The sequence below is a fragment of the Lepisma saccharinum genome, chromosome 9 (genome assembly GCF_977018435.1).
Source record: "Lepisma saccharinum chromosome 9, izLepSacc3.1, whole genome shotgun sequence".
Lineage (NCBI taxonomy): Eukaryota > Metazoa > Arthropoda > Insecta > Zygentoma > Lepismatidae > Lepisma > Lepisma saccharinum.
In genome coordinates, this window is record NC_139237.1 from 93,004,945 (window position 1) to 93,032,532 (window position 27,588).

At 36.3% G+C, this 27,588-nt stretch overlaps 1 protein-coding gene across 2 annotated transcripts in view; it reads right to left on the reverse strand.

The window, feature by feature from the left end:
* Positions 1-27,346, reverse strand: part of Osbp (oxysterol binding protein) — a 48,046-nt gene extending 20,700 nt beyond the window's left edge. The window contains exons 1-7 of one of the 2 annotated variants that reach the window (XM_083128638.1): positions 26,935-27,346; positions 18,975-19,037; positions 11,221-11,426; positions 8,876-9,129; positions 4,311-4,485; positions 1,497-1,636; positions 621-749 (exon numbers count right to left, since the gene is read on the reverse strand). In XM_083128638.1, coding sequence (XP_082984764.1) covers positions 621-749; positions 1,497-1,636; positions 4,311-4,485; positions 8,876-9,129; positions 11,221-11,426; positions 18,975-19,037; positions 26,935-27,062 — 1,095 coding nt within the window. In that variant the 5' untranslated portion in view covers positions 27,063-27,346. The remainder of the gene's footprint in view (positions 1-620; positions 750-1,496; positions 1,637-4,310; positions 4,486-8,875; positions 9,130-11,220; positions 11,427-18,974; positions 19,038-26,934) is intronic. The other variant, XM_083128639.1, reaches the window with a different exon arrangement.
* Between the last annotated feature and the right edge of the window lie 242 nt (positions 27,347-27,588).

Sequence of the window (27,588 nt, forward strand, 5' to 3'; positions counted from 1 at the left end):
ACACTAAAATTACATTTATAATTGCCCCTACAAACAGATAGTGAATATTCCTCGATAGCCACATGGAAAATGACAGTGTTAGAGGCAGAGGCGAATACTCCATGTAACCAGGAGTAGTGCATGCTACCCCTGTCTAGGGGTGGATCGTTCTGTAGTATTGAACATTTTGTTTAATATGGTGAGTTGGGAAAAGAGAGGCCTAATGTCATACATGTATGAATACATACATACTTGAAATATGAAGGAGTGGATGGCCGCTACTCTCTTTCAGAGGGAGTGCTCACCACTGATCTTGCTGAAAACTATACAGAGGCTAGATGATGAAATTTAAAATGTGCGAAAATGTAAAATCCAGGATAACTTTATAACATGTGGCTTCATTTAGATCATGAGAACTGAATGTATAATGTGAAAAAATACCAAATCTAGGAACATAAAATCAATATTTCACAGTAATTTTGATTATAACTAAAATATAAATACATTGCTCTTTCTATACTATTCTATATATTACATATTTTATCTGTGTAACTGTGTACTTTTATCTGACTTAGTGATGCATTATGTTTTATACTGTGCCTGACACTTAAATTATGTTTATTACTATGAATACCACTTACATTGTGAACTGCATTTTCTGTCTTTGATGTGATCACACAAACAGTTGTTTCAGCTGCATCATCTACTTCGCTGCTAGAACCTGAAGCCTCATCCTGCCCATCTTGAGACAAGTTTCTTCCCACTGAAACCTGGAATTACACTTACACTCATCACAATCTGGGTCTCTCACAAGCTCTATGAAGCACAGCACTTACTCAAGTATACTGCTGCAACATTCTTATTTCTTGAACAACAAACTGTTTTATTTAATTCTTTCAGGAAACATTGCGAATTTACAAATATAGGAATTTAAACAAAATGTATCTAACTTTTCACATCATAATATATTTCTGTGGAATTCGCAAATTACATAAACCAGAAGAACAAAATCCTTTCATGATACTTTGTATCTTTTGAACTGTGCACTCTGATGAATAATAAATATTTCCAAATGTATCATCATTAACATTCTTTTTAGTTTGAAGTATATGTATTCTTTACTCGACATTTATTTCAATTTTATTTTTGCCAATATCCACTTTGATATTTTCAAAAGAGACTTAATGGCTAGTTTCCAAAATGTGTGTTTCAAAAATCAATGTAAAGTGTATTAATCAGAAGATAGGATAATAATAAGTCTAATACCTACATCAAAGTGAAACACTATTACAGTCAGCGTACTGGATAGGGCTCCACAAAGTTACATGTTAGTCCCTAGTGCAAAGAGAGCATTAAGAATACTATAAGAATACTAACCACTGAAAATATCTGCCCACCAGAACTCAAACTGAGACCCCTCAATTACACTGCAACATCAACAGGAAGGACAACCAAGGCATCAGTTGGGTTTCCCAAACAAACAAACCAAAAAAAGGGCAGACAGGCTGCAGATTTACCTGTGATGCATTGCTCATTCCAGAAGAAGTCCTTCTGTGCCCAAGAGGAATGGTGAGGATGAAGTTTGCTTCAGTCTCTTCCATTGCATCATAGAACTCATTCTCCTCATCATCATCAGATGGAGATGAGTGATTGGTATCTGAAAATTAACAAACAAATAACTCTTCTAAACTTCTAGTGAAAATATTTTCCTGTACTTTACTATTATTACAAGCATAAGAAACAGTTTTTCGTTGTGACGTTTCAGGAGAACACACGCTTCCTTCATCAGACATTTATTTTCATTTTGACTAAAGATACAGTTATAACAATGGTTAGCAATTTTTTAAACAAAAAGAATCTGTTATATAATGGATGTTGTCAATGTTACATTGTTGTAATATAGCAACTTACTGCGTCACAGTAATGAAAATGGTAACATAGATCCAGTATGGAGTTTTCTTTTCTCACAAATGGAGTAAGCCATTTAATGTAACAGAAAACATCAAGAGACTTTGTGAAAACAACGATGAATTTGAATTACCTGATGATATTTGGGATTCATAATTTTAAATAAAAAATAATGTGATCAATTTTTTTTTATCTGAAATAAAAACAAAACAGACGGCTTCTTTTCACAGTTAAGTTTGTACTTGATACAGAGTCTGATGAAGACCTTGCTAGAAGGTTGAAACGTTACGTTTAGTTTATGTTTTTAATAAAATAAATTACTGCCTTGGTCAGCATATTTATATTTTTTCAGGTAAATTCAGTGTAAATTACATGATTTATAAACATTGTAGGGCAAATACCTGTAAAATCTATTTCTATTTTAGTTGGTTTACCTCTTGAGTAAACCATGAAAATAAATAAAAACGATGAAATGGGTGATAGGATACATCCAAGCCTTGATCAGGGTTTGAACCTGGGACCTCTGATCACTTCACCACAGAGGCCAGCAATAACCCTAAAATCCCAGAAAAGATTTGATATGATCTGGAGATTATGTTTCATATTTTCCTTGCCTACATGATGAAAACAGCTAAAGGAGCATCCAGTATAATTAGACTGCACTGCTGTATAAATGAATAAATGAAGAAAAATTCTTGGGTGCTTCAGCACACATGGCCATTTTGCACCCTTCATGTACACAGGGAAATAGCCCATTATCTAATATCCTTACCAGTTAAAAAAGGGGTGTAGAAAGCCCCTTTAGAAAGGCTGTAAAGGGGCCTGCACAGGACAAACACAACGTATTAAAAACGTCAGCACTTTATGCCTATTATCATTCTTAGATGTCATACTGCATTGCTCTGGACAATTTAATTTAAGATACTGAGTGAGTGTAAATTTTACAGCAATTAACAATTAATTTTACTTACAACTTTCACATTATTTCATCCTGAAAACACATTCCTGACAATGTTTTCATTTGACAAACCATTTGTGTCTGGACATAGAAAGCCTCGGCACTTCCTTCCTCTCTCAACTTCAAAATGCTGATGGCTTCAGCTTATCTCAACAGGAAACAGGAAGTTGATGTTCACATTAAATTGATAACAAGAACCCCAAGATATCTTCTTAAAGATGATAAAATAAGGAACAACAACTGGATTGATTTGCATATGTTTACCAAAAGGAGTATCTTTACTACATTTTGCTGGAAAAAGCACAAGCTCCATCCTGTAGGTGAATGTAAAATGGGGTCAAATTCAGCGGAATTGTAAGGAAAGTTTGTTGTCATTGAAGGGCCTATCTATGTACAGTTTTGTGTGGAGTCGATTGTGCAAATGTATTTTCCAACCAAGATTCATATCCAGGAACCCTTTACTAAAGAAAAATAGAACAAATTGCTAGAATTACAGTAGTTCTCTTGTGAGAAAAAGATTCAGCACAGACATTTTCTTCTACACCTGCCTATGCCAAACAGACATGGAAACCAATACCAATGCTCAACATCTTAAGCTTTCCCACACACGCCAATATCAAAGCTTGAAACTTGTAACTATTAAAAGTTGTTCAAAATATTAATTAATACTTATAATATTCCACTGCAATTATATGCATCAATTTACCTGGGTTTTGTTTTAAAACATCCAAGAATTATATCAAAATATTAAAAGATAATCCATTTTTCACACAGTACTAGTGCAACATAAATTTAAACATTGATCGATTGAGTTTATGTTTTAAGTCAACTTTATGCACAGTAATGCTAATTGCAACTGGGCCTAGTTACAGGGATCCAAACGACTTGTGCCTCCACTGGGTATCAAACCTGGGGTCCCTTCATTACAAGGGACCCCATGTTTCATTACCACTATGCCATTGGGGAGGCAGCTTAAAATTGAATTTTGCATAATTTCCAATGTGTCACATTGCATGTTTGTGGACTCGGTTAAATAGCAAAACCTTGGAAAAGTATTATCTGGCACTGATGAATAAATTCCAATTGGTATACCAGCCAATACTAATATATTAGCATCGGTATAGGCTCAACCTTGGGTGGTATATTGGGATCTGTCCATCCTTGATTTCCATCCTTACTTTCTACATGCATTATTTTCATCTGTTTAAGATGTTCAAGGTATGCACAGAATTGATTGATTGATTGATTTAGTTTATTTTCCTTCGCGTTTTGTGCCTCTTGGCTAATTTGCAAAGATGGGGATGAAATGATGAATGGACATTTACAAACAACCAAGCCCAAGCAGGATTTGAACCCGGGACCCCTAGCGTTGCAGTGCAATGTGCTAACCACTCGGCCATGGGGTCCGATTATGCACAGACTATCCTACCCTCTACCCATTTCCATGTATTTCTTGTAAACTCACTCCTTCCTGGCATGATGGTCTGGTGTTCCTTTGCGGCCTGTTCCAGATGGGAATGCTGCCTGGCTAGCTGCTCAACCATGTCCTCCAACCGCACACGCTGGTCCCTTTCATGCTGCAGCATCTTCTGCCACTTGCGCCCCTGCGTTTGTGCTAGATCCAAGTAATCTGAGCAAGCCTGGAACGGCACAAGAGTTCTACGTTGGCAAAATGTAATCAAGGAAAAAGCAGGCTTATCGCTTTATAAGATACGGTATACCAACATCTCTCAAAAAACTGAAGCAGGCACGGTTGTAATCTTTACTCTGGTGCAAACTTAAGCTTCATTTCTTTACACCTATCTTACATGAAACAAAGTTAAGGCTTAGCTGGACCTTTGCAAGATGCCAGGGCAGGTAAAGGTAAAGTTTCCTGTGCATATAGCACCGTACCATGAGGATACATTTTAGGGGTTGTGGGCATAAGGTATGGCCCCACACATTCCCGATCACAGTCATTTTGGAGGTGTTGTCATCAGCACCATGCCCCAGCCAGCCACTTTATGCAGAGACAAGGCCAGAAAAATTCCAACCTTAGATCACCCACCCCGGTCTCCCATGGCAGTCAGACGCCCTACTGAATAGACCACCACGGCTCCTGATGCCAGGACAGCCGTTTCAGAATTGTTCTCCTTCCTTGGGAAATACTGTTATGATATCAAAACAAATTACATCTGGTTAGAATTCCTTCTAGAGAATTGTGAATCTTCACATGGTTTGCTTGTGATGTTGTCCAGATATTATCAATAGTTTAATACGGTTAGGTAGCTACAAAACTACCGAGAACATCTAGGCAAGAGCAAAACCAAACTGTATGAAGATTCACGTGAATGATCTAGATCAGGGATCGCCAAACCATTGATCGCGAGCTACCGGTAGCTCGTGAGGGGTTTGGCTACAATATACTGTAAATAAGAGAGGCAATTTTTGAGTGGAATTTTAGCAGAAAGATCTGCTTTCCCACAACTGGACAACTCGTTCCAATTCTGTGATAACCTGTTCACCCACCCTAACAAATATTGTGGATGAAAATGACTGTTATCGTTCTCATTAACCTGGTAAGAATGATAATTATTAGGGACAAATTTTAAAATTTTACTCTGTAAGAAAAGTATTTACACGATTTTAACTCTCTTTAAGAAATGACAGCCTCTGTATGTTTCAGAAAAATTAAAAATAATAATGTGATGTGGTTTGTTTCCATTCTTGTTATTTGGCATCGCTTTTCTGCCAATGGCGACAAGGACGAGTGATGATATGATGAAGGGACACTCTCAAAGAAAACACATATTCATGCTAAGATTCGAACTCGAGGCCCTGATGTTTTAGCGCTGTAAAAATCATCATCATTTGAAGTTTTTATAAACCAACAAAGAATCGTTAAAAAATAAATCTGCACATGGTAGCTCATCGTGTATTTTCAAATGTGGGGACACATTCTACAACAGCTGCCCTGGTATCTACCAAAAGTCCAGCTTTATTTCTTTACCTGTATGTTATATGAAACAAGACAAATATTTACAATTAATCTTGTGTATAAGGGACAGGTAAGTGCTGTAATTTTTCACCTTAGCTACAAATTACATGCGACGTTTGGAATTCAATCCAAAGTTTCTGCTTTCTGTACAAAGTTCATTTTGGCAATCAAATATCTTAATATGTACACAGAATGTACTTACATATCCACATAATGGTTTATCTCATTCAATTAATTTTGGTCACCACCATCACCAAGTGTAGGGAGGGCCCTAACGCCACATTCTCTATACACCTTCATGGCATGGTGCATAGCACAGGGGAGCATTTTAACTTTTTTTCCTTTTTACCGTCACAAGCTCATTGGAACTTGTAATTATCAGTTGTTACTATCATACCATGTTTATGTCCAGTAAAATGAACACATACCTTAAACTTTCCAGGCACTTTGTAATACATGTCCAGACCATTCCAGAATGTTCGGACATACAACAACTGTTTTAGAGTGTAAATAAAAAAAACACTTGTTTCCAACTGAAACAGATATCATTTTTTAAAGTAATTTCTTTTCTAACAAAACTTTGGTAGCAGATGTCAGACTGCTAATGTTTAGAAAGATGTAAAAAATTTATATTCAAGGAAAGTACAACAATGCTTCACTTTTTACACTAATGTGTAATATTTCAGTGTAACTTTTTTGTGAACAAAGCTTGAATTGTTCGCATATCAATTCCAATGAGTCACTGCCACAGATGGCTGTTGGTTGACATTTAATAATCTTAGAATAGACCTAGTACAACAAAGTACATGACTGATTTTGCCCATATTTGAGGTTGTTGATTTTAGGCTTGTTCACTAGATGTCACTTGCATTTATGCAGAAATTCTTTTGTTGTTTGAAATTTTTTTTAAACCGGTTGCCAAAATTGATGGTTGATTGATTGATTAAAAACAAAGTTAAAGTGCTCCCCTGTGCTTAGCACCATGCCATGAAGGCGTATAGTGGGTGTGATGAGATCAGCATCATGCCCCTGACTGCCTTTACCCCTGAGGGTTTCCCCCAGGTACCCATGTCATTAGATGCTGGGTGGACACCTGGGCCGCTTCCAATGTTGGAAAAGTTCCCAAATTGATTTACTTGCTTTCTTGTGCCACTTTTGGTTAATTTGCGAAGATGGGGATGAGTGATGATATGATGAATGGACACTCACAAACATCCATGCCCAGACTGGGATTTAAACCTGGGACCCCTGGCATCGTAGCAAGATGTGCTAACCACATCGCCACGGGGGCTGGCCCAAAATTGATGGTGTCCTTGGTCTGTTTTATTTATTTATTTGGGATTACAGCTTTTTGCAGTTTTTCCCATATCAGTGTTCATGAAGTTACATATTTCTTTTTTACTTTGTCTACAATCTTTTTTATTTTTTAACCCACTTGCTATACTGATTTTCCACATTTTCTAAAAAAAAAATGATAATATATACAGGGTGGCCCATAAGTCAGTTGGCGACAACTACAAGTGTCTCATAACTGCTAGTGCCAACTGACTTATGGGGCCACCTGTTATATCCGACTACAAGGTTGGTCTGTGTTTAGAATTGTAGTGAATAATTTCATTGCTTTCTTTTACAACAAAAGAATTTTGACATAAATGCAAGTGACATTTATTGATCCTGTTCACTGGCAACAACAATCACAGACATGGGCAAAATTGGGCATATACTTTGTTGTACTGGATCTGTTGAAAAATAATTAGAATGTCAATCAACATCTTTCTGTGAGTTGCAGAAATCGATAGGCTAATACGTAAATTAAGGTTTTAGTGTAACAAGGAAATTTATACAACAATAATATTATATATTCCCCAACTTTTCCTTGAACTTCTTAACCCTGATCTCTCCATGAATTTTCCAGATCAGTCACATCAATAGGAACCTGTTGTATGAAGAAATATTATTTTGATACGGGAATATTGAAACATGACCATCTGAGACAATCTATTATTACTGTTGGAGCACCCCTACTCCCACACACACAGCTCCTATCTCAGAATACAATTATCACACTTTGTATCTGAAGACATTTGTTTGGCGGTTACGTGGAGATAGGTAATTTACTCTGATAAGCTTACTTTTCATTTTTCCGTGCATAATTACACTGCACACTGTCTACAACATGCTTATGTTCATTTAGAACACAATTATAGCATGTCAACCAAAGAACACATCCAAAATTCTTGACTTCTTTTATTTTTCTTAAACTTTATTAAATCGACCCCATCTTAGGTGAAATTGGAAATTAGCAATTACGAAAAGAATTTTTTTTGTTTAATGTAAACCCCTAGCAAAAGGGCAGTTAAGATGAAAATTGAAGCTGTACTTTAATTTAATTTAATTAACAAGAGAATTAGACTTGCTTTATCTATTAATGCATGAAAAAATAAATGATGTACACAGCTCAGCTGGTCATCATTGCAATAGTATGACGTAAAGGGATGACCCCTTCCAAAGACATCCAAATGTCAACCTCTCTTTCACGCTGGACTAACAGCCAGTGTAATCTTCTATGGGGCATCCCTGTCATCCTCCCTTCATCCATCTCATCTTATCACCATTCATCATCATCTTTGCAAATACCCAAAAGTGGTGGCAGAAAAGCAAAGTAGAAAAAATAATAATACATCAATCATTGTGGTGGTAAAAATTCTACACCACAAGTATAAATTATTGACTTCTTGACCTCCCTTTTGATTTCATTACTTTTCCTTGACTGTCCTGACTAACTTGACTGAATTACCGTAACACAAATTTGGGGATTTTCAAAATAGTTCATTTTTGCAGGACAAATTTTGCCATATAGCACATACCTCATTGAATATCTGGAATGGTACTGTTGGTATCAGTAATTGAAAATTCTTACTAAAGTGTCGCAAAACATTTGTATCCCTGATGAGCAACTTATTAATAACTAAGATTCTAAAACCAGTCATCACACATCCTGAACAATGACAACATACTGGTATCAATACATCCAACTCATTCTATTCACTTACATTAATCATTGCGGTTGATGTTATTCTGAATAAGGTGGCTCTCTCGTTGACTGCTTTTATTTTAGAACCAACATCCTGATTATTGTCGAGGGTCTCTAATTCTGACAATGAACGGTGGAGAGCTGCCCCGTGCTTCACGATCAGTTCGTTGCAAGTCTGAAGGTCCTCCAGCCTTCCTGCCAATGCTTTCACCACGTTCTGCAACTCATTCTTGTCTGAGTGGCTCTGCACTTCATCAAACTCTTCCTCCTCTTCTGCAACGAGACAAGAGATAATGTTACAGACTTATACGAGCAATGAACTATAGGGTCAAGTGCCCATATTTCGGATACTTAATTTCAAATTAGATTTTCAGTACCTAAATGTAAACAAAATAAGCCGTAAATGTGTTGATAAACATTGAACATATATTTATTAATGTTTCTGAAAGTTATATTAACATTTATAAGAAATACTTAGTATATTTTATGAAACAAAGAATTGTATGCATATTTTTAGTCTGACAAAAAGGTTGCCTAATGTCGGATAGGGTATTTCCTAATTTCGGATAGGGTTACTAATGACAAATTTCAGCTTTCAATATAGTTAAAATATTTGCTAAACTCATAAAATGAAATCAACTGACTGTCTAGAAAGGACGTGTATGTTCTTACAAATTGAAAAATATCATGAAATCAATTTGAGTTGTCTTTATCACTGACAGTATTCACACTTGAAAGTCTTCCATTTATTCTTGTCTGTTTTTGCACACATCTCGTGGACCCATTTGAGGCACTGCACACATCTTATTCAATGGCATTTTTCATTGCTTCTTGGGACCAGTTTTTTCTTTTTTGCCCAGGCATCTGTGAAATAAATAACACATTATGGGTATTTGGAAAGAGGGCACAATTTCGGATAGTCGAATTTAGGTACCTGTGTAGCATCCGAAATTAGGAAACCCAGTCGCATATTCAATATGGCGATTCTCTGCGTTCCCCCTCAGAAATAATGTGACTGAAACTACGTAAAAATGTTTGCTGAATCTCTCAAGATTATATAAAATTTAGACAGAAGTGAGTAAATACTAAGCTTCTAGTTGTAGGTCTTAAGTTTGGATGGTGAAATATTACATCAAAAATCCGGAAAAGTTAAAAATATCAGCCACACACTAAAGAAACATTGCTCAAGGTCACGCACAAGTGTGCAACTGCGGGATGAAGTAGCATGATAGTTGGCACTATCTGCACTTCAGTGCTGCTGTTCTAAGGTGGAAATTTCTTGGTATCCGAAATTAGGAACCTATCCGAAATATGGGCACTTCACCCTACTTCGAAATTCAGGTTCTATGGAAACACAGTGGAACCTCCGTTTTATGTCTCTCAGGAGACCATGCTGAAAAACTTAAAATGTGGGGAAAATTTTATAGTTTGCTACATCGGGACAATCAAGATTGAATGTATAATGCAGGAAAATGTAAAATACAGGAATATGGGTTCCACTATAATTTTATTTTTTGCCATGTAAAATTATGCTAATGTCGAACTTTTTAGTTTTTCAAGAACCATACAGCTGCTTTGAGTTCACAATCTGTCTTCATTCAAGTTCATTTGTATATCCTTGCCTTCTAGATAATTAATCAACATACTTATTTTAGCAACATCATGTATTAATAAATATACCTTACAAAAACAACTTTTAATAACACACAACCAGATTGTTTTTGATATTTCGATAAGTCCATTTGAAAGGTCAATTTGCATGATGATGTCTCAGGAACAATTAATCAAAATACAAAATACCATCAATGAACTGAAGGACAACATCCGAAGGGAGATAGCGGCCATCCCAGCCGAAAACCTGCGCAAAACCATGCTGAACACGACTGTTAAGAGCCAAAGAATGTTCTAGTCAAGATGGTGTCTATCTCAGGGATGTAACCTTCAAACACTGAACACAGTGCAAAACTCCCATCCTTTGGCAGTTTTTTTCATATAATTGGTAATAAATGTTGCTTCCTACATGCTCCACATATGCATTTGAAATGTGTCCCATCAATATGGCTCACGCTATATTTATTTTTACCAACATCATGTATTAATATACCTTACAAAAACAACACTTAATAACACACAACCAGATTGTTTTTGATATTTCTTTAAGTCCATTTCAAAGGTCAACTTGCATGATGATGTCTCAGGCACAGTATTCCCCCCTTTTTCATTTGGCCTCTGCTATTTTATTTAAACTACTATTGCTTTGCTAAGATCTAGGTCAATTCGAATGTGATTATTTCAACTTCAAAATAGAAAGGAACTATACAACAAATTGACATGTTGTTTCCATGCACAAAATAACGAACTCACCCGATTCCATGGCACGAATAGCTTTTGCCTTGGCCAATTCCAATGCTGTGACCCAGCGCTGCCTTTCCACTTCCGAGTGTGCCTTTATGTGGAAAGTCTGCGTGCCTCCGTTCGAGATGACAAACGTGCACGAATCCTCCGTGTGGATCAGAGCCCCGTGCAGACTAATTGTGCCCCTGCAGGTGTGTGCCATTTCCGCCTGGTTCCTGAAGAAGGAAACAATGTGGATGGGTCACTTATAATGTGCATACGGCCACTTTTTTTAAAGCATTTATACACGGTTAATCAAAAGTATCGGGACAGGCCAGTAATAACGAGATGCACGGACGGAGGAAAATCACATGTTGCAAGTGGGTATTGGTGCGGAAACTGCAATGAATGGGGGTGTGGACATCATGGCAGCCATCTTGGATTCCGCCATATTGGATATCACACAATATTTTCAAATGGAAAGAGGTATGTATGAGAAATCAATTTCAGCTAGAATCATCCCACAAACGACAATCTGAGCTTATTTTGGACCTATCGCCATTCGTGGAAGAGGTAGGGTGTGCTACGTTTGACTGCAAGATATGAGATTTTTCTGAAAGAAGTGTTTACTGTAATCCTGTGGGTAACTATACACTGCAAATTACAGAGAGCATGAACAAGAAAACATGACACTGACTTACAGTATGCCCCAAAGCAAGTGCTCACAATGTGTCCTGTCGACTGACAATATGCCAACCGATCATAAAAACTGCAAAGTGCACGTTGTAGCATATCCCGAGAAAGTCTTGTCCACAATGCCATTCCGTAGATCATTCAGGGAGTGTGGTTTTGTGCAATACACTTTGTCCTTCATGTGCCCCTTAAAGTAATCCAGGGGTGATAGATCGGTTTTCCTCAGTTCCCCAGGCCAATGCCAGGATGGTACCTTACTTCGAGGCTGTGACCTCTACTTATGTTCGTTTCTTCCTTTCCTGCCTCTAGTCCTTTCCCTGGGTTGTTTTGATAATTTCTTGAAAGCAACATAATATCGTAATATACTGAATTATAGAATGCCAGTCTAAATAATCCTTCCTTACAACAGAGGAACATACTCTTTTGTAGCTAACAATCCTATTTGACGAATAAAGAGCATCAGGTACGTATTTGTTTTACTTTCCCTTCCATGGACAGCAATAACAGTATTCGTCTGGATGTGGACTCTACCTGCACACATCCCTTCTAGATTGCAGTCAACTTCCTTGAAGGTCAGTTGCATTTGTTATCATCCTTGCGAACATTCTGCATGTCGCTCATGTTGGTGAGTGTTGTGCCAAAGGAAGGAGATTTGTCAGTGGTAAAAATGGAGCTCAGTGAACGAGAACATATTACGTTATTAATGATGCAAGGCTATGGAGATGGCAAGCAATCATATACCGAGGTGCGACAGTTATTTAATGCTACATTCCCTGAACGTAACCCAATTTCAAAGTCAACCGTCAAAAGAACCACTCGCGTTTTGCAGCAAGTGGAAGTGTGCAATTAGGAAGGCCAAAATTGTGTAGCAAAGAGGCAGTTTCTTTGGATGTGTTACAATCTTTTCTGGAAAATCCTCATACATCGACAACCTAATAATGCAAAATATCGATAACGATAGTATTCACCTAAATGATATTGTAGTCTCTGATGAAGCGACATTTATGTTAAACGGGCAGGTGAACCGACATAACTGTCACTATTGGAGTGATGAAAACCTGCATTGGATGATGGAACATCATATCCAATATCCACAAAAACTGAATGTTTGGGTAGAAATGATGGGAGCAATCATTCTTGGCCCTTTCTTCATTGACGGCAATCTGACAGGTGAGAAGTATTTGAGAATACTTCGTGAACAGATTGTCCCTGCCATCCAAGTGTCCACACACAACTTTAATCGTGTTAGGTTCCAACAGGAGAGAGCACAGCCACACGATGGACAGGATGTCTGACAATACTTACATGAAACCTTTCCACAATGATGAATTGGAAGATGAGGTATGATCAAATGGCCTGCAAGATCTCCCGATCTTATCACTCCTGGATTACTTTCTATGGGGGCACATGAAGGACAAAGTGTATTGCACAAAACCACACTCCCTGAATGATCTATGGAATCGCATTGTGAACAAAAGAAGAGGACTTTCTCAGGATATGCTACAACGTGCACTTTGCAGTTTTTACGATCGGTTGGCATATTGTCAGACAGTCGACGGGAAGCAGTTTGAGCACTTGCTTTGAGGCATTCTGTACGTCAATGTCATGTTTTCTTGTTCATGCTCTCTGTAATTTGCAGTGTACAGTTACCCACAGGAATACAGTAAACAATTCTTTCAGAAAAATTTCATTTCTTGCAGTCAAATGTAGCACACCCTATCTCTTCCACGAATGGCGATAGATCCAAAAGAGTTTGGTTTGTCGTTTGTGGGACAATTCTAGCCTAAATTGATGTCTCATACATACCCCTTTCCATTTGAAAATATTGTGTGATATCCAATATGGCTGTCATGATGGCCACACACCCATTCAATGCAGTTTCCGCACCAATACCTATTTGCAACATGTGATTTTCCTCCATCCACACATCTCGTTATTACTGGCCTGTACCGATACTTTTCGCTAACCCTGTATAAACCTTCTAGAATATAATCCAATATAAAACTTCCATTCCAAAGTGCAGTTCGGTGTTGTGTGTTTGGATTCAATTCTAGCAACAAACAAGTGCTGCAAATGACACTGCTTCACAGACAACAATGTGTTCTACATATAAGTGATCTGATCTGACAAAATTTTAAAAAAATATATTACAATAAGGTCAAGGTAATTAATTAATTATAATGAAAATTTAACATCACAAAAATGTAATTGTAGTGGCATTTTAAAAAATGTTGAAAAAAAACTACTTATTGAGATATAACATTAAAAAATATTACATTTTGACTGGCAACATTTTAACTTTGCAAATAAGACTTGTACGAGCCCAAGAAGAAAGTCAGATGTGTAAAAGGAAAAATGTTGCCAGTGAACATACATTTTTTTTTATGCAAGTTTAAAGCCTAACAATTTGAACAAGCAATGCATACAATTAAGTCTACAGGTTGAAACAAAATTCTAAGAACAGAATCTAAATATATTCCCAAAGTTTTGGAAACTACAATAAAATTTAAATTCTTTTTTTTAACAGGTATCCCATATTGAAAACTAAAAAAGCAGTTTAGAAGTAGCAGCTGTATGTAGATTTTTTCAGAGGTAATTGGTGTAGATAATCACATTACAACATTGCAAGCATTTCGGTACTGTTGATTTGTTCATATTCATTTCTTTAAGAAATTATCACTAACCAAACTGTTCTCGAAGAAGTGCATTTAGTGTTGAGATTTTAACGTGTCGAACGTAAATAGTGAACAATCATGCAGTCAAGTTGTTCAGAAAACACCAAGGCCAAAAAATGATACATCCAAGTTGGTTAACGTATTGCAGCATTAAGGAATATCATATTATATTGCACAACACACAAAAATCACAATATAAGTTTAAATTCAAACAAGTACGAAATTTGATACCCTCACCGGATAGAATAAGATCACCAAATCCTCAGTTGTTACTTGGCAGAGTGGTCAAGGTTGCAAGAGACGGAAATAGTTGTCTTTTTTGGTAAGGGTTGGGACATTACAGGTTGATCACTGGGTCGTCGTAATAAGATCAAGGAGTACTTGTACAGGGTGAACAAAATTAGTAATAAGGTGTGTTTTATACAGCGTATATTGATACACTTGTAGAGCAAATTGAATCTTCTGCAAATATGCTGCATAAAGAAAAACTGCCAGAGTACTAGTTGAGGCGAGTGTACTCATGGTCAATATGTTAAGCTGTATGCTTCAGTTTTATGATCAGAGTACGTAGAAAGTGGTGATGGATAAGTGCTAGCCAGAAGCAATCACTAAAGGTGGTATACCATCCTGTAAAGTTCCCAATTCTCATGATAATTATAGCATAAGTACTACTCTGACCACCTTCATATCTGACCTGGCCACTCTGCAGTGTTGAATGCCAGCTTTCACCTACCAACAGAGGATGTGGTAATCTTATTCTGTCTGGGAAGAATGTCCTATTTTTACATGTTGTCATTACAATTTTCTTTAATTTTTTGGTTCTTATACACACACACACATGCATTTTTCTGAGGAAAAAATGTTCAGTACTCTTCAAAGTTGATGACATGTGATAGTCATGAAAAGTTAATCATGACAGGTACTATAAAATACTGTCTAATATTATGATCACATCTTTGTACTATTGTACATATTAATCTATATTCTTTTGTTAACATAAATGATTATTAACTTTATTCTCAGCTATGAAAAAGATGGCAGTATGGAGGCACAACACTAAACTCATTCTAAACTACACTTATTGATTTCAAAATCCTAATTAAAAATGGAAATAATTCCTATTGTCAGGGTTCCACTCTAAATATATATTACTACATGTAATTTATTAAATTAGCTGCAACAGACTTTTGTTGTTTCTCACTTATCGACCTAACATGTTAAAGAATTTACTGGACTGAGTAATTGTATACCTTTCTCAACGTGACATTCTTCAAGAACATTTGTTATTTACTCCTGTTCAACCAACCAACTATGATTGAATATCTGGCACACCTAAGTTGTGGAAATTGAGGGAAGGTTTGCACCGTAGTCGGTGGTGGTGCATTAACATGGAATGCCAAAAATCCAAATTGATTCCTGGTCATTTTCTTTAACTTTTCAGGCAACATCCAGCAGATGGAAGTTGGTCATATCATGGCTGAAAGTTTAGGTGATCTACACGTAACAAATCTTCTACCAGATAAGTGATGAAAACATTTGCAAGATTTAACTTAACACAATTCATCTTCATTAATTATACTACTATTTTTATTATTTCAAACAGGTATAGGTATGTTGCTTGTGATGGATTTGTGGTATGTCTTTTCTTTTGCTTTTGAAAATAGTCGTGCAGTTTTCAGATCTGGCACCAAGGTCCAACAAGCACCTGTTTAAAGGATTAACGTCCAGTCATGCATCTAGTATTGCAGAAACCTACCACACTTCATGTAGTGGACTACAGTACTATAAAATTTTACAAACATATGCCATGTCATATTCATTCTGTGGATAAGGATGAATGGAAAGTTTGATTTAATCAAAATGTAACATTGTTTTCATACATAGGGACCTCAAAACTCCAAGCATGATTCATGAAAAGTAGCTACTACATGTCAAAACATACATAAGCAAAACTATTTGTGAATTTTGCTTTAAAATAATTTTATGGGAGGGGGCGTGATCACACAAGGTAAGAGTTATGTCCAGGATAGGTTCACGTCTACTGCACTGGTGTCTTGTAATACCGTTAGCATGGTTGCCTCAACTGCGTCAGAAAGATGGGCCTATGTTTAACTGCTTTCGTTGCTAGTTGAAGTATTTTGTTTGCAAAAAAAAAAATCTCGTCATTTACAGACAATTTTACATTAAAATAACACAGGCTTTTGGCTGCCACTTTTTACTGTGATTTTTCTGATTTTATACAACATTTTTCAGGTCCCTATTTACATAAAATTTATACTCTTTACTAAAAGACAATCTTTCATGTTTTATAACCTCTTGATTTTCATAATTACTTGGGCCACTTGCTTGTAAATAGTTATTAATCACAATAATTTTAATGATTTGAATAAATTCTGGATTTTTCCTGATGTGCATGAATGCATTCACCATAAGTGCTTCTGTGCAGTACAGCAAGTACAAACATATGCAACCCAGGTTATTCATAACTTAGTAATTTATTTGAAATCTGATTTACACAATTCCCTATACTCTGTCCTTGGAATATGTGGAGCAAGGCTGCACATAAAGGGAGTTGCAAAGCAGTGCACGCTGCTGCAAACGACTGCACTTACTTCTCCTCTCACAAGTTCATTGGTCGAGCTCTCTCCAGTCATCACTTCGGCACACTTGCTTTCTTTCGCTCGCTCTAGAGATACCTGGGACAGAGTATACATTGGGAATAATTAGGCTGTGGAAGTACAAAGAATTATTTCTCACGAGGAATTTCACATACTGGTGCGTGATTCGCTTGCTTACTTTCTCTTTGAACTGGTAATGGAGCTCTGAGGTCAAGTTGTGTTGCCAGTTAGGTGGATCTCTCAGAAAAAGGTCTGCTTAGCACGCAACCTCTAACATGTAATAAGATTTTTTTTTTTAAATGTAGAATTTAATCACACATTATTCATGCATACATCAACACAAAGAATGTTACAAACTGCCCCACTCAAAGCAACAGTTACATGCAACTTCCACCAATTTTTCAACTTGGATCCTTCTACACATATGCAACACACTTAATATTAAGAGCAATTTACACACAACATATTTCTTCTTTACAGCAGCCCACACACAATACACTCGTTGAAAAGGTGGTTTGACAATTCTACCTAAAGCGCAAAACTTGTTTGTACAACCTAATATCCACTCACAAATAACTGTGCCTAAGCGTTGATTAAAAAAACATCTAGCACAAATTAAAAAGGTAACAACGCAAAATAAAACAAAATCAAAGTACTGTATTTTTGTGCTTCCTCCTCACATATGTTTACCACAAAAGTATCTTTGGATTCAGAATTAAAATATGTATGAATTCAAGACAAGTATTTTGGTGCACATATCGATTATATTGTTGCAGTGGGTAACTGTGTGACTATGCATGCAATGTAGTTCTAAAGCCTGGGGGAACTGTGAGCATTCAATACTTTTCCGTGTTATGAAGCAATTACTAAAGCATGATTTGGAGTTTAAGTATTATTTTGTGGTAGAATCCATTCTTACATGCAGTGTACAACAAATCTTTCTCAATTTTAACCAGTATAAAAAGTATTACTATTGGTGATATAAACTTTACATTTCTAAACTGAGAATAAACAGACACCTTACCTCAAAATTTATTGAATACTGCACATTCCTTTTATAGAGATTCAAGTATATATTGAAAATGAAAAACATATTACTATTATGGTTGAGTGATTTATTGCACAAATATTTAGAAGTGCATTTAAAAATCAGTTGATGTTAATTTTGTTTTATATTTATTTATGAAAATAACAAAACATCAATGTACCTATTAAATTGGTAAAATAATCAACATATGTCATTATTGGCACATGCCGATATGAAAATAGATTAATCTGTCTTCTATCTCTCCTAATTAGGATATTTGAGACTTGAGAAAAATCCCCTGCATATTTTGAGCCTTACTACTGAAAATGCTTAATATCTGAGGTCCAACTGGTACTGTGAAATAAAAAAACCTGTTCATTAACAAATTTAAAATTAAAACTGTTCAAACAAAGTCATCCCTGGATGTAAAATCTACCCCTCCCTCCCACGCGACAATTATTGCAATTTGTCTAGAATAATTATTTACTACTAATATACTTTTGAAACGTTCTCCCATTGCAGCAAAGACTGTTTGTGAAATAAAATCAATTAAATACTACCTTTTAGATTGTTATTGCTTCTGTACCAGTATTCTACAACATTAATTACTAAAGGATTGCGACTTGTTGCTTGCTTCCCTTTTAAGCCTTACTAATCACGACTACAAGTTCAGCTACAAAAACAAAGCATCAATGTTACTGGCACAAATCCATGGTTAAAGTGGATAAGAACATTGTTCATGCCATACAAAATTAAATCAACTGTACTTACTCCTCCAATTTTTGTCCTTGTCTTCGTCGCATTGAAAGTTTCTTTCCCCCTGAATTTTCGACCCTAGAATAAACCCTATTTGTACAGAGATGTGACGTAACATGCCACTACAAGAGAGTAAGCTACAAACATTTATCTACATTTCACCAAATTTAACAAAGCAACATTTTATGTAATTTCACTACGTACACATTGACCAGACAACGGTGAAACAAGAACACTGCGGGCGAGGAGTTTGTGCAAATCAGCAGACAACTATCTCTTTCTCCAACTCAAAGTGGTTTCACTATCATCTTACTTCCACACCCACACATACAAGAAATGCAACAAGGGATTATTTTAATGGCAACACCTGTTTGTTTTGTTTGTGGTATTCACACAAAATTATATTAATTGAAGAAATATGAACAAATCAAACAAAACTTAGGAAAGCTACTTGCAATTTCGAATGTGTTTACAGTTGTAAAATTTTCTAAACTGTTTGATACAATTTCCTAATCAAATCAAGGAAATAAATGAGGTTTATTCCATTATATCTGTAAAAAGCATGAATCTTATGACCGTTCTTTTCTTGACATCATGGTAATACTCTTTGTAAATCTTTACAGATTCTTTGCAGCTACCATATACGACAGAAATAAAAGCAGTTCATTTTCATGGTTTACAATTTACTTTCACATTGTTTTAAATTTGATGCGTGTTGTGTGAAAACAATGAGACGATAAATTATAAACTACGTTATTTATGCATGATAAAAGGTAAAACTAATTTAGGCTAATGTCTTCTTTTCTATTTATTGTTGCTTTTCTGCCACTTTTGTCTAATTGCAACGAAGAGAATCGAATGATGAAACTGATAAAAGGACACACACAAAGAACACAAAGAATCCAGGCCAGGATTCGAACCTGGGACCCATTGCATCATAGTAAACTGTCCTATACTATTTTTAACTTCTTTTAGCACCTTCAACTACAAAACATCTTACTCCAGTACCTCACATATTCGAAAGTTACCTCATTTTGAAAACTAATTCATAAACAGATGCCATATGATATGCAATGCTAAGAAACAGATTATTTGTAATATCATCCTCCTCAGGAGGTGGTGCAAAAATCAAGAGGTGGAAGGAGAGATCTACTTGATTCCACATAAATATATCCTTGCAAGAAGAATAGATGTGAACATGCAACACTCATGTGGGCACGTGCACGTAAAACACTCACTCACAGACAGTTTATTGTCAGACAGCACTACCATGTAATAGCACTACAAGAGGCTATAGTATGTCCTGTAAATATACTAATCATGATGCTATTGCTCATCAAATTTCTCTCCAAGCCAGTATGTTAAGGTAAGCGTGTGGAAGATAACAGGTGTCCCACTAGCTTTCGAACCCGAAAAAAACGTTATAATTTCCGAACAAACATACATAGGAAAATGAAATTCACAGTACACGTACCATGTTTCAAGCTGAACACGAGGCAGGGTTGAACGTAAACGCACGCGTCAAAACATTGAACGTAAACGCACGCGTCAAAACAAAGACGGTAGATGATGCCAGGGGAAGTGGTGCGTGTGGGTTAGTGTGATGCGCGAGGCCCTGCATCGCGAGGATGGAACGGTACACCGTACAAGAAAGCGTGATCATTGTAAAGAAATATTGGATATCTGGATCGTATCAGACCGTTCAACGTGAATTTGGACGCCGTAAAGGACAATTGAAGGTGGGAGTTTGGTGTGCAATTTCCCGACAGCGTATCATTGGACCCATCTTCTTTGAAGATACAGTAAACACACAAGTTTACTGTCACATCTTCAGTGCATTTGTGAATCAGCTGGATGATGAATAACTGCATCGCGGTTATTTCCAACAAGACGGAGCGACATGCCATACTTCCAACGTCTCCATGGCAGACATTGAGTCCTTTTTTGGTGACAGAATCATCTCCAAAGGATTGTGGCTGCCAAGATCCCCAGATGTGACACCTCCGGATTTATTTTTATGGGGTATCCTTAAAGATTGTGTCTACAGAAACAAACTACGATCACTGCAAGAGTTGTGAAACATCGAGAATGCGATTCACGAGATCACACCGGATGCATCGAACTTTTCACAATATGGGACGCCGTGTACAAACATGTCTGGACGTCCAGGGAAGACACTTGAAGCACCTGCTGTGGCGATCATGTATTCAGCATGAAACAAGGTACGTGTATTGTGAATTTCATTTTCCTATGTATGTTTGTTCGGAAATTGTAACTTTTTTTCAGGTTCGAAAGCTAGTGGGACACACTGTACTTTCTCCAACATCGGCAGAAACAAGTCAATAAAAAGTTCATTTGTGGGTGAGAATTTATAGGTTTCTAACTTGTTTACATTAAAATTTCCCATTGTTTACATGAGTATCGGTCATAGAAAAATACGAACACATTTTTTTTTGCATTGTAATTTTAGTTTCCTCTTTCCACTGCAAATAGTGAATATTGGCATACATCGACCACTGTGCCAGGATTGTAGTTTAATATTTGAAAATAATCAAAATAGAAATGCCAGCAAAAGACAGACTTATCTTCGCGATTAGCCAAAAGTGGCAGAAAATCGAACAGTAGTTTCACTTTGTGAACAAGAGCTTGCAAACTTTTGGTGCTATACATAGTCTTATTACAAAAATGGTTTAGAGTTTATAAAAGAACATAGCCAGTTATTTAGGTAACACCACCTTCATTCTATAAGTACGAAATGGACAGTTTTGCAATTTTAATTTTTTGGTATACGAGAAATAAAAAAAAAACACATTTATTTTATGCTGCTTTATTGCTAATATTATTCCAAAAATATTTGGTGAGTGGCACATCCCTTGATTGTGCTCAGCACTTCAAAGTACTTTGCTCCCCTGAAACATGTTTTCATTAGTAACATTGTACACTCAGATTTCAACAACATATTCCTGAAAGAATCTATTCCTTAGCTGGCTCACTGAAACCTGTCCATGTCATTTGGATGAAAAATGAGGCATTCACTGGCCAAAAAAAATCCAACAAAGAATGTGGCAGAGAAAAGGCAATGTAAACTATAGGTAGACACTAACTATGACCACGAAAGATATTTAATACATAAAGGCAGATATAGGCTATTCAAAATTTTGCAGACAATAAGAAAAATTCTCTTTTTATAAGATGTTATCTTCTGTACATTCTGCATGCATTTTCAAAAATTATCTACCTTTCTCTCTTCTAAATCAATCATGGCAATGATTATTTACCACAATGGAACAAATTAAATAAAACACTAGGGAACCAGCATTCGTCACCCAGGATCCCCAGCTCCTGACTGGTTTCCCAGCAAATAGGCTCATTTCTTGGACATATGTCAGAATATATACCAAGAGGTTTCATACCAGAACAAAGTACCACAACCAGTAATGAGCAAAGACCCTTGAAGGAAAGAAGTTTTGATACGCATACTGCAGAAAAGGCTTTATGGCACAGATGCTCAAACATGCACAACGTACAAGAACATGCAACAATGCACTCAGACTAGTAACTAAGAAGATTAATATTAGCACAACACAAATACAAAACAATCCTATACTTTAATGTTTGAATCACAGTGACAAAAATACTTGATGTAATGATTCAAAAGTTTTCCTAACCAGAACCTAGTACTTTATTTTCACTGCCACAACTAACATTCAATTCACTTGTGTCCTTTGTAACAGTCAATGAATTCAGTTAGCACTGCATAATTTTCATTCTCACTATTTGATTAGGAAACTTCTACTTTCAGTATGAAAGACTAATTGCACACAGAAATAGAAAATATGTAATAAAAAGCCAATTCAATCATATCCACCAATTTTGGTAAAACTAATTCCCTGACTTTTACAGGTAATTTTAAAATAAATTTCCAGATCATTCTGTGGTGTTAAAGCATGCTAATAACCAATTTCTTCTTTGTTAAACTGCATATGCCACTCAAGAGAATAAAGTTTAATCAAAATGTCATATGGAACACCTCCCATCAACAAGATGGATAAAAAAAAGGAAAATTTACTTTCATTCCCAAATTATTGTAAGTGAAAAGTGAAGTAAGAAAAAAATCTCTCAAACATCTCCATGTTTTGGGTGCATTTTCAAAATTCCCTAACTTCCCTCTCCCAATACTGGAATGTAATCCTGGAAATCCCATATTTCGTAATGTTTACCAAATAAACTAAATATAACAATAGAAATATGTATTTTCATTATATATATTTTTTTTAACTGAGAAACTGTACAGAAGTTTTTGTCCCCTGCATAAGAAAACTAATCTGTCTCATGGTATTAAATTAAAAACTTATGATGCTACACATAAAAAGTGCAATTTACTTTCTATCTTATTCAGCCAAAGGGAAGAAGCAGGCAAATGAAATGAGTATGAATAGTAGGGTAAACAAAGCTCTCCACTCCAACATATTACCAAACATTCCTACCAAGATTTATTAAGCTGCTATATCCCAAAGTACAATAAAAAGTTATAGTTTTATGCTTTTATGCTGAGAAGAATACACAAATATGAAAACTTACAACTGTCATATTTTAGAAAGTGGAAATAGCTCAGAACATACCATGCAAAAATGAGTCCAAGCTCTAATTTTATTGTGTTATTTATCCTGTTGGGGGATTGCAGTGACAATTTGAAAGAAAATTGGAATGTTAATGGCTATAAGGCAGGAAAAAGTACTCTCACTTTTCATGTGCACGAAAAATATCACTACTGATACAAACACATGAAAACATCAAGTTTAACAAAAGGATAATTTTAATATATGTGACAAACATCCTGACAAAAATGTAAGTGCAAACATGTTTTTAGGTGAAATATAGTTAAGCAGCCAAGTATAACTAGGATGTTTCAAGTTAAGTAAGCATTATGAATGACTACAAAAAATACAAAAAATGATGCCAATGGATCAGAGTTCCAATTATGTTATGATATTTACTAGTTGTACAGAAGGCATTTAGAATACTGAAAATGAGTTAAAAGTTTGGAAAAATTTAGTCTGTGAAAATATTACATTGTGAGAAACTGTGCTTTTTAAAATATGTTGCAGAAGTGGCCATTCTCATTAGTCATTGCTGTCTGAAGCTTTTCTTTCCCACATGAAATATGTGTGCATGGAAGGAAAATGTAAGGTGCTAGCCTAATCTGATATTCCCCGAACAGATTTCTTCATTTTTACAGAAGAAACTACTTACCGTAATAAGTTCCTGTAGTATTGTCTAACATCTGGAAGGTGTTTTGTGTGATGTGGGAATGTTTCATAGCGGAAATTCATGTTCTTAGTTGAAAATTAATTCTCCGACGGACAATTGCGTTTGGCACGCACCCACTTCGTACATCATCATGCGTCGTGATTGTGTTCTATTCATGTTCATTGGGTATCCAGTGTTTCGAACTGTCCGTGTTTGCAACAAAAGTTAGAAACATGACGTGCCATGGATGCGTGGTGAAATTCGTACCGGGTGTGGAAGATTCAGTGGATTTTTTCATTTAATTGAACATGGGATCGTGAAGAAAGGAAAGGAATGTCAAAAATGTGGCAGTGAATGTAAGCTACTCGTTAAAAGGAATGGGCTGTGGGTATATGCCTAATACGACGTGTCGTGGATGCTTTTTGAAAATCAGGGAAGTTTTCCGAATCCTGGAAAGTGATTTTTACAAATTTCAAAGTTTGGGGCTCATTTGGAGGCAGGTGACTCCGGCCAATTTGTAACATTCCTTTAACAGGGATTCTGTAAAGAAAGCCGGGTAGCCGGAGCGGAGGCGGGGCTGCGGCAGCAGTAGGTCAAATACCCCAGGGGCAGAGCACCGAATCGGTGAGAAATTTGGACTCAAAATTTTCACCCAAAAATATTTTTTAGTTCAAATTTCCCACCGATTCCGGGATGGATAGCCCCAAAAACCATTCACGAAGAGCGCCACGAAACATGACAATTTTCTTCGTAAAACAATGCGAAAAAGTTTAAAAAAAATAGATCAGAGGAGCTTTGTTCACGGGTATTTCTTGGGTTTCGAAGGTTGAAACACTGCATAACAAATGAAAATGGACAAAACACAAGCGCGACGTGCAATTATGTAGGAAGGTGTACGCGCCATATTGTCTCTCAGGCAAGCGAAAAGACTACGAGGAAAAAGTACTCGTAATGTGAAAAATTGTAATTACTTTGATAAAAAAAAAACAAAAAAAAAACGTGAATACACCTTAAAGAATGTTCCGTGAAGAAGATAGGTAAGTACAAATGTCAAAAATTGACAAAGCGTAGAAGTTATAGGTGTCCGGGGAATAGTAGATTTTTACCAAATGTAACTATAGTGGGACCACAGGCAAACGAGCTTGCGCAGACCTGCAACTCCTGTGCACCGTACACCTGTGTAGGGAGGAGGGGCAGAGTGCTTCCTTATGGCCTGAGTTGAACCAATGGAGGGGAAGGTGCATTGCGACTTTTGGCCAATGGTTCTTTTCCTTGTGGTCCCTCTATACTAAGGCAATAAAAGCTTACTGTTCTAACCAACCAGGGAATACAATAATCTAGGTAGCGAAATAGACATTTTTGAAAATCTGGACCGGTTTAAAAGAAAGTTAGCTAAAAGTATGCAAGTCTCTTAACCACATGTAATTTTTCTATGTTATTATTTTTGTTGTATAAAGTTATTTCTTTTTGTCCTTATGTTCTACAAAATTGTTCCAATGTAAAATGGCTAACGCTGTATTTGGAATCTTCTATTAAATAAATAAATAAATATAATAAGCATGTAGAAGTGCAAGTCCAGTATATGTTTATATGCATACAGAATTAGATGTAAGTAAAAAATTATGCATGTGGCCACGGTGGCTGTCGGTAATGCGTCTGACTACCATGTTAAATGTCCCGGGTTCGATCCCTGGCTGGTTCAAATCCGGGAACTTTTCTAATGTTTGAAGTGGCCCTTACACCATCCAGCATCAAACAACATGGGTACCAGGGGGGAAACCCTGGGGGGTGGTCAGGGGCATGATGCTGATCACATCACCCCCACTCACGACCGGATCAAGAAAATGTGGGGCATTACCCCCACACCCACTATACGCCTTCATGGCAAGGTGCTAAGCACAGGGGAGCACTTTCCTTTTTTTTTTGCATGGGTATAGTAATGATATCAGAACTGAAGAATAAGCTTGGGACAATCTTATGCTTTACTACTTCAATTTAAGCTAACAATGTAAAGAAGATAGAAACACTCTACAAGCATATTTTTAAACTGGAGTGTCATTATTATTTACCAACAAACATAGAAATGTAATATAAAACAATGGACACAATAAGGATTATTATAGAAAGGGGTGGGGAGAGTTAGTAAACATTAGTAGGCTAGTTATATAATGTCACCCAAAAGTTGCAACAGGAGATAACTAAGGGTAGGAAAAAAGAAAATAGTGTAAATGAATAATGACTCGAATCTGGATTGTGCCTACATATATACATCTGTCTTGTGTAAAATCTCTCAAATGTTCTCACCTCCTACGTTGTAAACGCTTGTCATGTTACACTCTCTTATGGATTCATGCCAAAGCAAACTTAAGACACTTGGACTGACAATTACATTCAGTGTTGACTTATTTCAGCACGAATGCTGATATGAAATATGTATGGGATTCCTGTACTAAATTCACCATATGTAATCAATCGCCTTATTAAAATTCATCAACATTCGTGAGTTAATGACATCTTTTTATAGAAGTATTCATTAGTTACTACGCAGAACTATCTTTGATTATGGTTTTAGAAAATAATTTCACTTCACTATAGTAGCTTCCCAGTAAAATTTCGCACAATGTGAACACATACAAAAACACCATACGTATTAAAATCACTCTCCTTTCACTATTAAACACAAACTTGTCCTTCGTACGAGCAAGATATTTTTACTTGACCTCACCTGTAATACGATAACAAGCCATTTGACAGAACAAACCAACGTCTCTGGTAACCTTTTAGATAATTTGTCCACTTAAATAGCCAGCCCTTCATTTCGGGCTCGCTATGCGTTGCTTTACCGTCGGTCATTTTTCAAGTCACTCCTTTTCACTCGACATTGCCTTCCACGTCCCGACGACCACCATATTTTCAAGATGGCAGTGAGCAAATTATAATATCATGTGTTGAAGTTCTTCCGCCAAAGAAGTATAACTTCTCCTTCCTATTAAGCGCTATTTAAGACAATTTTGGCAATAAACTAAATCAATTTTCATCTGAAAATGTGATTATTGTGTTCATGAAGCGAAATATTTGCCATCACAAGGCTATTACTTTATAATTTATAAACAGTGGATGGACCGAATTACGTCATGAGCAATTCGGAAATCATTGCGCAGCAGACAGCTCGTCAGTTTTGTTTACTGAAAATTTAGATTTCCTGTTTCAGGCAACCGAACGCAGTTTTCGTAAAGTTTGTTACGAGTTCAATCAAGCTTTTATAAAAATTCCATTTCTGTTTCTATTTTATATATATATGTATAGAAAACGTTAACTAGATGATCATTCTGCTATGTTGGTTGTTGTTTTACCAAGACAGCTTTCGTCAGTAACTGCG